Source organism: Nelumbo lutea, chromosome 1 (genome assembly GCF_056320005.1).
Source record: "Nelumbo lutea isolate HS-2025 chromosome 1, American lotus-T2T, whole genome shotgun sequence".
In the NCBI taxonomy this organism is placed as follows: domain Eukaryota; kingdom Viridiplantae; phylum Streptophyta; class Magnoliopsida; order Proteales; family Nelumbonaceae; genus Nelumbo; species Nelumbo lutea.
In genome coordinates, this window is record NC_142684.1 from 202,248,862 (window position 1) to 202,264,246 (window position 15,385).

Here is a 15,385-nt window from a genome sequence, read left to right on the forward strand (position 1 = left end):
AACAAAAGCAATAAACGTTTAAAGTAACCTTTTTCAATTGAACGTTTATCTGAGAAACACCCCATCTATAAATGCCCTTGGAACTAAACACATACTTTATTTCTTTTGTCATTTGTTCTAAGTTCAAAGAAACCCAAAAGAAAAGAAAAAAAAAAAAAAACGAGGAATACTATGATAGAATAAAATCAAATTATGCTAGCAAGCAAATCTTTCTTCTCCTTGCGATTTTTCCATCACCACGCTTCTTTATTAGACTTGTTTGCAAGATGGTCCGGGCCAAACTTTGCCTCTATATTAATAGAATTTGTTGAGGTCCGACCGCTGAACTAGATCTTGAGCCTATGCCTAGCCTAGAAAATGGACAAAAAGATTTTCTATTACTCAAAAATAAAACTGATTTATTTATGTAAAACAACACCAAAACCCAAAAATACTGACATTTTATTATGTCTTGATAAAAGATAAGCTGAAAAAAAAAGTGAGGCCCACTGTATTTGGCCTGAGCCTTAACTTGCTGACCTAAAATCATGTCCAAGCCTTACAGAAAAGCATAATCGATAACAGAATTATCTCGGATTGTTGAGAAGCTCTAGAGGTTTTGAGATCTCCAAGAATTAGAAGAAAATATTAAAAATGAAGGGAGAAGAAATAAGTTATTGGTATTGGAAATCCAAAAGAAGGGAATTGACTCTTAGCTTCTATTATGTAAAATAAGGGCAATAGCCAATAAGGATACCTCAAAGAATGCCTTGAATGCGGATGGAAGCAAATAATTATCGGATGGTTGGGGGGATTGAACAAACCTTTCTTGCCCCTCAAATAGTTGGTTGTAGGGGTGAACAAATGGGTAGGTTCTACTCGGAACCGAATGGAACCAACCTTTAGACTGGCCTTGAAATAATCCTACCCAATTTGTTACATGGTAGGGTCTAGTTCCAAATTCATGGAACCAACGCCCACCTAGGTCGGTTCTAGGGTCTAGGGGTTTACCCTACCATAACTGACCCAATGAACCGGCCTTGGTTGGCCTTGTTGGAATCGACTTTGGAACCAAACTTGCCTTGAAATAAACCACAAAAATTTTTAAGAATGTGAAGATTTGAAGATAAGCATTCATTGTTACAAAAGCCATGTTCTCACTTGACCATTGCATTACTTAAGAGGTTTGATCATTTGTTTTCATTTTAATATTTGAATGTGTATAATAAATAATGTAAAAGGTAATATTTATAAAATTTAAATTATATGATAAATTTTGAACTATATATTAATGTATTATGATAATCTACATACTAAATTACTCAATTTAATCAATAAAGATAATATAAGTTTTAAACTATATATTATCATAATTAAAAATCAAGTTTTTAAATGATATGTTTCATTTGTTTTTTGAAGGAGGAGAGTAAAGAAAGAACAAGTTCCACGGGTAGACTCTGAAACCGACCTAGAACCGCTAAGGCTAGAACCAACCTTGGAACTGACCTTCATAGGGTAGGGTCTGGTTCCAAAAACTTGGATACGACCCCTATAGGATAGGTTCCAGGTTCTTCCATGGAACCAAATCGAACAGACCCATGCTCACCCCTAGTTGGTAGTAAATTCTTCGACATTGTTGTCGAGTTCTCATCTAACAATTGCTCTTATTGCTCCTAAACATAGGAATAGTTCTAGTACTTATAAGGTCATTGGGTTCATTGTCTCTCTCCAAATGAGGTGATATTACTTGAGAGACAAGGTGATAGTTATTTACTGATCGTAACCTAGAATAAGGAGGAAAGATAGAAATAGAATTCAAATCACAAGTTTTATTGATGTTTAACTTCATTTAGGGGGTTTTGTTTTTTGGATTTTGTGAGGGGGAAAGTTGGTCAATAGGATTTTGGTTCCCATTGACCAAAAAACCTATGTTCTTTCTTCAAATTTATGTGGAGACCAGGGAATAAGTGATACCCATATCCTAGGTGGGTAAATATCTTTCCCACCTGGGGAAAATTGCCAACACTTTGATGAGACAAATGCACTTACCCAGGTAATTAACTTACTGAAAATCGAACAGGGCCTTAAACCTTTCTAGAGTAGTTCTAGGAGATCGTAAGTGGACCGAAAGGTCCATAGAATGTGAACTCTTAACTCTTTTGTGAGTATAATATCTGTACCGCAAACTTAAGAATGACTGAAAGAGAAAGAAAAGAGAGAATTGGAGTTTTAACATTGAAGGGTGACAATTGAATATTGATAAACTCAAATCTCCATTAGCTACTCAAGTTCGTCTCAAATCCAATTATCTACAAATTGAATTCAAATATTGAAGTTGTGTTTGGTGTCATTGCCGCTTCCAATTGCAATGTTTTGGGTTAGTTAATACAAATTTTTGAAAAATTACCTCGTCATATCACATCACATAACTAATTCTACTAAAAAAATATAGAAATTGAATTTGGTGTTAGCATTTAAAATAGAAACACTAAATTTAATATTTCTTGAATAAACATTAATGGTATCAAATGATATATTAATAATTCAAAACATTTATGATAAAGAAAAAATATATTCTTATAAAATTTGTATTGACAAACATATTACCAATAGAAGTGGCAATGGATCCAATGATACCAAACACAACCTGAGTTGATGGAACAGATCATTGGTTTGCATACACCCCTAAACCAACCACTAAACCTCTCATCATTTTCAAGTACTTACCATGTGTCACCCTACCAAAGAGTAGTGTAGAGGGAGAAGCGATTCCGTCCCGATTCGGTTCTTTATGTCACCTAAATAAACCAATTCGGTTCTCCTGTATATATTAGATATTATTATTCACGAGAGATGCTTTCAATGCAGGATGGATGTACCTGTGGGGCGCCCATTTGTGAGGAGCAAATCCCGCGCTTCGTGAGTGTGATTCGTGACAAATCCAAATTTCTCTGTAGTTTATTTTTGTTCTTAATAATCCAAACAAATAGTTTACCTGTTCTTTTAGTATCTCTAGTTTGGACCAAGTGGCCACTCGCTCCGTGTTCCATTTCGCCCATCCCTTCCAATACGTTCCAACTTTGAACGACATTTGGAATTGGAATTATTCTTGTCTGTCATGCGCCGTGCGCGTGATTGATTGAAGTAGCTCTTAGAGTTTAGAATTGTGTTTAATTAATTAAAACTTTAGTTTAGTCTTTAGTGAGTCGACCTTGTAATTGTTAGCTAAGCCCACCGTGGAGCCTACGCTTTTTGACCCCCGATCCATACCGTGGTAAAGTCTCCTGTCTCCGCACATTGAACTCCACGTACCACACTAATCTGCCACGTGTACATTGACTTGTTCCCTTTTTTTTTTTATTGCATAATTTGATTTTAAAAGAAATAAATTACATAAAAGAATTCCTGTCATCTGTGTCACTTCCTTTGAAGTCAAACAATTCTATGATCCAGAAAAAAATAATAAAAGGGAAAAAAAAGAAAAGAAAAGAAAAAGCTAATAAGCTAATGTGCCAATCAATTATATGCACCAGCACCACCACAACGAGGATGCCAAAACCAAGATAGAGGTGGCCCACTTGGAGGAGGTTCTGATTCTTGAACCAACGGCTTGATTGGTAGAAGTATCAGATGCCAATAAGGCGCTTAAACTGAAGTTTGGATTGGAGCCATACAGAGCTTGCACCCCCTTCACGTCATCCAGCTTCAGCTCCACCTTCTTGTTTCTGGGTGATAAGCTAGGATACATAATTGCTTCCTTAACGGAAGAGTGGGCCAGCCCCAATACATGCCCTATTTCGTGTGTCGCCACCGATTCCAAATCAACGGCAACCTTCGATCTTTCCACCCCAAAATCAACCGCCCACCTCTCCGCGGCATCAAAGTGGAGCTTCCCGCTCGTAGGGGAGAAGGCGTGTGCCAGCACTCCCAGCACCCCATCGAACGGCTCTCCGTCACCGTGATCTCCACTATAGAACCCGATTTTAATGTCCGCCGATACGTAATCTTCTATCTCCGAGAACCTCAGTGGTATTACGGCTGCCCACCTCGTAAAAGCCCGATCAACTACTGCCCGTATCTCCTCCGTGGTCAAGTACGATATAGTATTCTCCGGCGAGAACGCGTACGTGAGCGTTACGGGAGTCTTGCGCACCCATCTCGGCTGTCCGGCGAAGTATGCATACCGTCGAGTCGCATGAAACTGAGTAACGTGTCCTGTGTCTCGCACGCCGCACCTCGGCGACATAATCTGCGAAAGCGTATTGGAATCGAGCTTACCCGTGACGGGCAGGCCAAGTTTGGATTGGTACTCAATCACGGCGGATTCAAACCGAGCGTCAAACGTATCGGTGAAGTCGATATCGGAGACGGGGAGATAACCGAAGCGGTGAAAGTATTTCTTAAGTTCCGACATGCCGCTGACGTGGCTTCCCTTGCTGGAGTCCAGAAACCTCGCTAAATTGTGCCATGTATCGTTGGTACCGTTGACAGTTAAAACTGTTATAGATTCTGGTGGTGTGAAGCCAGGTGCGGTTCTGGCGGGAGAACAGGGAGGGAAGAGGAAGAAGAGGAGGGAGAAATAACTGAAAAATAAGAACATGATAGTTAGTTATGTGGATTTTGTTTTGTTTGGAACAGAAGGGTTGGAATTTTTTTGGAGGTTGGAGATATGGAGGGAACCTTTGTCATAAAGGAAGTATCATATAAAAGCAAAGCAAGAAAGTATGAATACAATAGAAAAGGAAGGATGAAGGGGGTAAGACTCAGACACACGAAATGATCCAAGTATGGAAGATTCTTACTTTTCGTGCTTTTTTTCATTGTGAGATTCTAGCTTTGATTTATTTTATATATATAATAAAATATTAATGGTTGGTGAACCACTGCTGTTTCCTTATAGTTTCTTCAAATAAGAAAGCTTTTGGCTTGGGTGCTCTCGTTTCAATTACTAACGAGTAATCTAAGGAAGTCATAAATTTTGATTAAATCTAGAAGGGAGGAGTTGGGGGGTTCGTTCTTCTACTAACAAAAGTGATGTATGATCTATCTCTAACTAATTAAACCTAATTCGGTTGAAGATTTTGTTTACCAAACTGGTAACTGTCTTTGCTAATTCAGTAGATTTGTATGAATTAAGTAATCTTAATTCCAATTTAATGATTCTAACCATTAGGACCAGGGGCCGGCCGGCGGGCCGCCGGTTTATAAGAACCGTGTTTTGGAAAATTGGGTAGTAGGTTTGGTCAATCAATTTTATTGGTCAAATCCAAAGCATGTTAAACAAGGGGAAGATCGATGCCATTGCTAATTGCTAACTAATTAGGAAAATTGGGTAGTAGGTTTGGTCAATCAGATAATCCACCCGTCCAAAGTCCAAGCTTTTATTCTTCTTATCCCCTGGGGCAGATAATTACAAGGTCGATACAAGGGAAGCTGGTTCTTGAAGAGAAACTCAAGAATCGCTTTCCTTGTCGATGTTGTCTTTGTTTCTGAGAGATGAGAAGACAAAATATTTCATTATTCAAGGAAGGTCATCATGCAACAACTCCAGGCAACCTCAATTTTATGGAAAAAGCATATGAGAAATGTGGCACACATTCATTAACAATTCTTTACAAATATGTGAGAAGTGGGAAGCTACTGTTCTTAATCCATTCCTAAAAAAATGTAGAAAATGCAGAAGCAGTTATCTACAACTACACTTCTCCTGCATTATCAATCAATCTCAGTTAATCATATTACTGTTCAAATTCTCTGTTTTCTTCTTCCCTTCTCCCTTTCCCTCACTCATCTCTCTTCTTCTTGATTAACTTGGTCCAATCTTCAACTCTCTTTCGTTTATTATTTTTTCTTTTGTTCTTTATTGCGGGAACTTTAGTACAGGAGGTGGAGTGTTGGGCGATAGCCTTAATCGCTAATTTGATTTTCACCACCGGTAACTGTTCCCTTATTTTATTCCACCGATAATTACAGTTCTGGGTGTTTAAAGTTCTAGGTGGATCCAGTTCCAACGATAACAGATCCGGCGATTAAAATTCTAGGTGGTTAACATTCCAATTCTGGCAGTTTTAGTTCCAGGTGGTTAAAGTTCTAGTTGGTTCCACTTCAGGCGATAACAATTCCGGGTGATTAAAGATCTAGTTGGTTTCACTTTCGGCAATAACAGTTCCGACAATTTTAGTTCTACCCTATTAAAGTTCCAGTTAGTTCCAATTTAGCAGTTAAAGTTCCGGTAGTTATGGATACGGATGATTAAAGTTATGGCAAATTGCGATTGTATTTATCCCTCTCTTTTGGTGGTTGGAGATGCACTCATTTGTCTGTTGCAGAAAATTTTTTCATTTTCTCCATTATCTACTATGAATATTTTGTTCTTTCTAGAGACTTGTATTCTTGATTGGTTTTGTCACCACTTCTCTGTTTTCATACAATGTTTTTGTGCTTTATTGCTTGGTACTATGACCACTGCTCTGTATTCATAGAAGTTTCATAATTGAATAAAATATAGTATTTTGCCTTCAAAAAAAGTGTATCGAATGACAAATTTTCATCTCTCAATCTTCATCTACAATTCTGCAACCTTTCTCGATCAAATTAGTTGAATTCTTTGTTCAATCCGGTCAAACATGCTATGTTTTGTACAGTATAATGTTTTGTTTAAATCTCTGACTCATACTTCCAATGACTCACGACATCTAAACTATAATTGCAACTATGTACGACTGCAACTAGAAAACTGAGAAAAATAGAGCCTCTGCAAGAACCGGATTTTTACACTAAGAAGCATACATCCTTTGCAAGAACTAGAGACTACCTCCGCACTAAGAAACATACATCCTGTACAAGAACTAGATCCATCCTCGATCGAGCTATTTGATTTCGTAACACATGCTCTACTTTTTATAGTTTACTGTTCTTTTTCAATTTTAACTTTCATTCCCTGTTGAACCCGATTAAATCTCTGATTCATTCATGTTGAATCAGTTTTTCATTCCACTTCTCTATTATAGTAGTTCATGTAGCTTTATCTTCTGTTGTATTAGAAGTTCATGTAGATTAATGCGTAGGTGTATTAGAATGCAAAACCATGCTTGAGAAGAAGGTAGAATCTGAGTGTATATGAAGCCGGATACATGCTTTTTTCAAGAAAGGCGACCACCAACTCTTCTTTAAGGTTAGATTAGATAGCCGATCACCTATGATCATATTTGGATTACCGCCAGTGGCCAAGAATGCCATACAGTCACTATCGATGAAGGCACCAATAGTTGAGTTTCAGATGACCAGTTTACATTTCATTTTTTGGAGTTCTTCATACTGTATCTCTTGATTATCTTGTCAATGTAAGCAAACTGGAATAATCATATTATCATCTTCGATCTATTTCTATAGAGTCGAAGATCCAATATGTAGGAAGTTTCTCCAAAATCTTTTATGGAGAATTGCTGTGAAAGCCACACTTTCACCGTATTTAACGTTCCTACATCATTCCTAATGAGTACAATGCCATCTACATACAGAACCAAGAACATAATCTTATCCCCACTGGTCTTCCTGTAAACACATGGTTCATCCGGATTTTGCTCAAAGTCAAACCGGATGTTCCAACTCCTAGAAGCTTACTTAAGTCCATATATGGATCGGTTGAGTTTACATACCATGTGTTTCTGACCTGCAGCTATGAAACCTTGTTGCTATGTATAAATATTTTCAGTAAAATCTCCACTCAGGAACGCGGTTTTAACATCCATTTTCCAAATCTATTAGTCATTGTATGCTGCTAAAGCTATCAGGATCCTAATGGATTTAAGTATGGCCATAAGCGAAAATGTTTCCTCATAATCGATTCCTTCTTTCTTAGTGTACCCTTTCGCCACAAGACGAGCTTTGTTGATCTCATCTTTACCCCGGGGCCCTTCTTCCACTTATAGATCCCTTCTTTCTCTTATAGTCCAAACTCCATTGGTCTCCATTGAGTCCATCTCAGCTCTCATGGCATCTATCCACTTGAATGAATCTATGTCCAACATAGCTTCTAAATAAGTCATGGGATCCTCCTCACTAGTCATGGCTTCTACTAAGTAACTTTTTTTGTCATAATCATAACGAACTGGAGGCCTTGAAACCCGGGTAGATCTTCTAGGTTCGTTATTTTTTGGAGTTGGTGGGACATCTTCCACTACCCCTAGGCTTTCCTCATCAAGAACAACTTCTTGACGATGATTATCGAGGATGTAATCTTCTTTTAGGAAGTGGGCATTTCGACTGCAAAACACATTTTTCTCTTTTGGATCATAAAATAAGTAACCTATAGAGCCTTTGGGGTAACCTACAAATAGGCAACGACTGGTCTTGGATTCCAATTTGTCAGCACTAGCTCTTTTAGCATGTGTCAGACAACCCCAAATCTTTAAGTGTCTTACACTTGATTTCTTACTAGTCCATAGCTCATATGGAGTCTTAGGAACGGATTTGGTGGGAACCTTGTTCAGCACGTAAATCGCAGTCACTAGGGCAAAACACCAAAAGAATGTAAGTAAATTTGAGTGGACAAGAAGTGATCGGACTATATCTAATAGGGTCCGATTTCTCCTCTCTGACACACCGTTTAATTGTGGTGTAGTAGGAGGAGGTAGTTGTGATACAATCTCATTTTCCTTTAAGTAGTCATTGAATTTGTCAGAGAGATACTCACTGTCTCGATCTGATCGAAGGGTCTTAATTTCTCTCCCTAACTATTTCTCGACTTCTTGTCTGAATTCTTTGAAATTTTCAAAAGATTCTGACTTATGTCTCATTAGGTACACGTAACCATACCGTGAGTAATCATCGGTAAATGTTATAAAATAAACGTGTTGGTTACGTGTCCTAACATTCTGGGGGCCACATACATTAGTATGTATCAGGTCAAGTGTGCTTGTAGATCTTTCAGGCTTACCAGTAAATGGCCGCTTCATCATCTTACCCTGAAGGCAAGGTTCACAGGTTGAAAGATCTTTTATAATTAGAAAATCCAAATGACTATCATTTACCAACCTTGTGATACGATCTATATTAATGTGGCAAAGTCGGTATCACGAGTTCTCTTCTTGAGGTTTATTTCTAACGTAGTTTCGGTAATGTTTGTTTCTAGAGAATGATGGAGAACATAGAGACCATTCTCAAGTTCTCCGTATGCGAGAACTTTTTTATTCCATTTAATAGTAATCACATTACTGAATAAGATATAATAACATCCATGCACAATTTTGAGACAAAAATCAAATTTCTTTTTAAATTAGGTACAAAAAGACAATATTTAAGTACAATTGTTCATTCTCTAAAGATTAGTTCTACAGTTTCTATGGTTGTAGCTGCAACTGTTGCAGAAATCCCCAAGTAGAGTGTCACTCAGTCTTCTGCTTATCTTGAACCCCTGTAGTGAGTTACACGCATGAGTTGAAGCCCCGAAGTCAATACACCAGGAAGCAGAAGTGACCAACAAATCGGTCTCTATGATATAAGATTCGAAATTACCTTGATTCTTAATCTCAAAATATTGAGGACAATTCTTCTTCTAGTGGCCAGTCTCCAAATATATATATATATATATTGCAAAAACAAAATTCAGCGGTTGAAATCAACTACCAACAGTTTAGGTTTCCATCAGAGAGAGTGCATCCTCGATCATTCACTTTGTCCGATAAAGGGGCTGATCCTGTCACTATGATCACCCACTCAGATGAATTCTTGGACTATTCCAACATACTCAGGTTTTGACCCCCTCTAAAGATCTCACTGATTGACATATCAAAGATAGTTCAATCCGACACGTAGTGCAGTAGCATAATCGAGTCTAGGGGTCAGGTGTAACATTTCAGTTTTGCCCATTTATCTCCAAGGTCCGGGGCAATCCTGGAATTTTGGTTTAGTTTTGGATTTTAAAAAAACTCACACTACATGTACCTCAAGTCTCACCCTAACAGCTGAGACAAGCCACCCTAACCAACTTGACAGTATATCAGTGGCAGCTTTGGTAGGATAAATCTCCCCATATCTATCCTAACGACTGTGAAGATTTTAAATTAACACGAATCTTACAATTGTCCAGTTTAATGGTATTATGCAGAAATATACCACAATGACATAAATCAACTATATAATTTATTTATTTATAATAAATATTAAAAAATACATCAATCTAATTGGAACTAAGGGCATAACTGTCTTAACACTACATTAGTAACAGAGGTTAATTTAATGTGATTGAGATGTTCCGTGGGTAGAAAATCCGGTCTTCCCAAATGGACAACACTAACTTCCAATTATACCATACCTCCGGCCATCGGGCTGCATCGAACAATCAAAACCGTAGAGTCAACTGTCATATCGTGATATGGTGTGAGGTGGCTTTGACAGTAATCTCTCCTAAGTCCTACCCCATAAGCCATAACCCACCCTAGAAAACTGGAAAAAACTTGACCCCATCTTTGGCTTTTATCGTCAATATAGCAATTAGCGAGCATGTCTGATTTTTGGATTGAACCCGATGGTCGAACTTCCAATCAGCAGCCCAAACGGTACATTGGATGCCTACTTCATTGTCAAACAAGAAAAAAGATTTTTTTTTTTTTTGTTTTCTTTTAAGCTTAATTTTATGTAAAATAGTTTTGAAAGAAGAGAAAATATAAAATCATTTTTTAATTTTTTTATGATTTTTGTTTAATTGAACTGCACAATCAAGCCAAAAAGACGGACCGTTCAACCCATGACCCAAATAAATTTTGTAAAGTTACAAACTGCAATCAGATAGAAATGAACCGGATATCGTTAGATGTGAATTTAGTTTGTTAATATTCAGATTCCAATTGAATCATATCCATCAGATTTACATGGATTGGATATGGACATGAACTACCACTAACAAACGAAAAACAAAAAAGATTATCAGAAAATTATTTATAATCACTAAAATAAACTAAAAACGACTTGATAAATAACGTCCATGTTAATTGAATTTATGATTTTTTAAATGGTTAGATAGAGGATATTATTGTTGTTATCAATAATTTAACAATGTTTATTGTTAATATAAATATTTAATCGGGTGAAGTCGCCATATATATACACCAAAGCAATCACCTTTCATAAGAAAAAGAGAAAAAATAATGGAGGATGGAGACATGGGCAGAGGCGTATATCATGGGAAAACTCTTAAGAGAGACGATGATGACTCGCAGCAGGAGTTTGAGTCTGCTACACGTCCGAACCCAGCCTGAGAAAGAGAGAGAGAGGTCCCAAAATTGGGAATTCGGGATGGGAGATCATCGATAGCGAAATTACTAACAAACAAGTACCCATTCTCCAATTACAATCCACAACCACTTCTGAAACCCCTGCTACTTTGCGTCATCCAATCAGAATCACATTGCCAGGGCCACTATCATCTCTACACAAAAGTCACAAAAGTCTACGAATCAATTGCTTATAATAGAAACGTAATAATTACCTTACCTTACACCTGGAATGTATATATATATATATATATATAGTTAATCTACCACGCCCACCTCCATTAATTAATTAATTAATTAATGACTAATGTGTAATGACATGGGGTTGATCAGATTGCAAATCCTTCAACAATTAGTTAGAGGTCGTTACATAGATATATAAAACCGTTGACGATCGATCCCCTTCTTGGGGCACATCATCCCTTTCCCTGTTGAATAGACACCCCGCCATCTTCCAAAAACAGAATAAAGAATCTCTGCTATAATACAAACTAGGAATGATCCCGGGACCATTAATCTGAATTATTTTATTTTTTAAATTATTTATATTAGGCTTTTTATTTGATTTAAGATACTTATTATGCTTTATGACTTTATCTTGAGAATGACCTTATAGTAAGGGACAATTGTAATATCATTTAATTTAAAATTTACTATTTAACTATAAAAAATAAATTAGAAAAATTAGCATGGGTCTTACATCTTTGTAATTGAGAATCTATTCCGACCTACTTTGTTTGAAAATCAATATTGATTTATATTGTTTTTAATATGATTTAAGAGATTAATTAATATCTTATTTGTAAGAAGTAATCCACTTTAATTGGTTTACTATTTATTTGATAATTTTATTTTTAAAAGCTAAATTAGGTTATGCTTCCAAAAAAAGTTAAATCTAGTTTGCAATTAATGAATTATTTCATCTAAAAGAATGAAACTCACACCATTTGTATTAATTGTTTAGTCATTTTTATTAATTTCATTTATTTCTATTTTTATCCATTTAATATTTTCAATATTTTTAAGTTAAATTATTTGTTTAGTCGTTACTTTTGAAATGGTTGTTTGAATAAGATTCAGTTACTACCATAACATTTGAAGTGGCCACTATTTAGGGATTAGGATGCTACTTATATGAATTTTAAGAGAGTGGAGTTATCACTATTTTGTGAGTGGATAGACTTTTTTAAGAGTGAGAGTTTAACCTTTTCTATGATTCTATCTATTGAAATTTTACAATTCCATGTGCCAAAAGGGTGGGGGTTGTTGCCTGATGACATTTCTTTAATATATACTAGTGAATGACGTCGTACTAAGTATGGGGAAGTTAATTTTTTGTATATTATTATTATTGATCTATTTTAGTATTTAAATTACTATTTTTTTTTATTTAAGAATAATCTTAACTAAATTAGTAATTATTAAAATATTTACTTGAAATATTTATTTTCAACCGAGTATAATTATTCGTTAATCTATTTGTTAATTAATATTTTGCATTTATGAGTCGTCATTAATTATTTGTATTAACATTATTAATTACTATTTATAAATATTGAATATCAATTAAGGTGTAATTAATGTATATAGTATGAACCTGACCCCAAGGAGGATATAATGAATTCATTCAGAAGGCATTTGGAATTTTATGGTAGGGCATTGCGGCAATTGAACAGCTCAGTCACTGGTACTCCCTCTACCTCTTTTGCATCTACTTCAGGTAATGCGGCTTCTGCATTCCATGTCACTCCCACAGATTCCCCTTGGATTATTGACTCAGGGGCCTCAAATCACATGACTGGTAAGCCTAACCTATTCCATTCTTATAGCCTTTTGTCATGAAGGAATAAAGCGAGACTTGTAGATGGTTCATTTTCTTCCATTGTAGGACAAGGATCGATGTCCTTTCCCCATGCCCTTAACCTGAATTGTGTATTGCATGTCCCTCAACTTCCCATAAATTTGCTTTCAATTAGTAGCATTACAAGTTCTTTAAACTGTAGTGTAACATTTTTTGCTGACTCGTGTGTTTTTCAGGACCTAACTTCTAGGAGGACGATTGGTAGAGGAAGCCTGGTGGACGGTCTCTACATTCTCGACAACAAAGCTAGTCTTTTCGTGTCATCCTCAGAGTCACATAGTCAGTCAAATAAGAGTCAAATTTTGTTGTGGCACAGTCGTTTAGGTCATGTTTATTTTGAAGTAATAAAATGTTTGTTTCTACTTTTATTTAAGTCGTGTTTAGTGTCAGAGTTCATGTGTCAAATGTGTCAGTTGAGTAAACAATGTATAACAACTTTTCATTCAAGCAATAAAAGATCAAATGTTCCTTTTCATGTTGTGTATTCTGATGTATGGGGGCCTACGAGTGTAACCTCTGAGGGTGGATATCGGTATTTTATTACATTGATTGATGATTACTCTCGCTATACATGGGTAATCCCTATGCGTAGCAGAGACGAGGTTCCAAAGATAGTGCAAGACTTCCAGAGGATGGTGTTTACACATTTCCATGTTGAAATACAGATCTTCCAATCCGATAACGCGAAGGAATACTTCCATGGAGAGCTAAATGAGTTCTTTGCCTCCCATGGGTCTATTCAAAGAAGCTCATGTGCCGGAACATCACAGAAAAATGGGGTTGCAAAAAGAAAAAACAGACACCTCCTTGAGATAGACCGCGGGATGATGTTCCACATGAATGTCCCAAAAAGGTTTTGGGTGGATGATATACTTACAGCTGCGTATGTCATCAACCGCATGCCCTCCCTCCAGAGTATTGAATTACATTGGCCCCTCATCAGTTATTGTACCCTTAGTCACCTTTATTTTCCATCCCCATGAGAGTCTTTGGCCCCTCATCAACCGCATGCCCAATCACCTTTATAGTTGTTGATTGGGCAAGAGCCATGGATGATAGAAAGTCCACTAGTGGGTATTGCACATTTGTGGGAGGAAATCTGGTGACCTGGAAGAGCAAGAAGCAAAGTGTGGTAGCAAGATCAAGTGCAGAAGCTGAGTATAGAGTTATGGCACATGGGGTGGCTGAAGTCCTTTGGCTAAAGAACCTCTTAGATGAGCTTGGACTAGCTATTCATAATCCTATGTCTCTTTACTGTGACAATAAGGCTGCAATAAACATCGCTAGCAACCTGGTCCTACATGAGAGGACTAAGCATATTGAGGTAGATAAGCATTTCATAAGAGAGAAACTGGAAAAAAGGGAAATTTGTATCCCTTATGTCAACTCCAAGGAACAACTTGTTGATGTCCTCACAAAAGGACTTTCGTGTTCGCGACACAATGAGCTATGTGACAAACTGGGCATGATAGACATCTTCAGCCCAACTTGAGGGGGAGTGTTGTAAGGCTTGAGTGTTCCTTGTAACTAATGTTAGTGGGACAATTTCAGCACTAGTCCTTTCTTTGTTCCTTTTCTTATTGTTCTTATCCTAGGATATGCCGCCAGGGGCATACTTATAATTTTGCCTTTTTTTTATAAATATTAATATAAATAGAAGACTGGTGGCTGCCATTACAGAGTTTTCTTTTCTTTCTATCACCCGTACCTCTCTTTTCTCTCTCTCTCACTCTCTATCTATCTATCTATCTCTCTCAATCATCACAAGCAACAACATACTCTACTTCCACCCCTTTCTCAAGCAATGTGGGACAAGGAATTTTCCCATGCACTTAAAAGTGGGAAGAGGAAAAGACAAAAACAAGAGAGGGAGGAGAGAGATTTTTGAAATTTTGAATCTCCCTCCAACACGAAGATGTCGTGAACCTGTGATTTCCCTACTCCCATGGGTAGTGTAGCACTGATCTTTGCTAAGGGGATAAAAGGTTCAAAATTTTGATACAATATACCCAATATCGGGCATATCGTATCATATTGTTGGCTTAACGATATGTAGACCAAGCTTAGACCGATCCCTCTAAACTAGTTTCAAAGAAAAAAATGGTGGACGAGCTTCGATACAGGCCAATACGCTCAATATTTTAAACCATAGATAGAAGTGATCAATGCTCTTGTATTATTGTCTCCAAGAATTAGGATCTGATATGAACCATGCATAGAGAAGGTGATATAAGATATTTGAATGACTCTGGATCTCCTACCCACGGCAACC

General features: G+C 36.9%; 1 protein-coding gene across 1 annotated transcript; it reads right to left on the minus strand.

Moving 5' to 3' along the window:
• Positions 1-3,301: 3,301 nt before the first annotated feature.
• On the minus strand, positions 3,302-4,787 carry LOC148880418 (metalloendoproteinase 4-MMP-like). The gene has a single exon (XM_088966983.1). The coding sequence runs from the start codon at positions 4,577-4,579 to the stop codon at positions 3,500-3,502; it is 1,080 nt and encodes a 359-aa protein (XP_088823109.1). The 5' UTR covers positions 4,580-4,787; the 3' UTR covers positions 3,302-3,499.
• Positions 4,788-15,385: the final 10,598 nt, after the last annotated feature.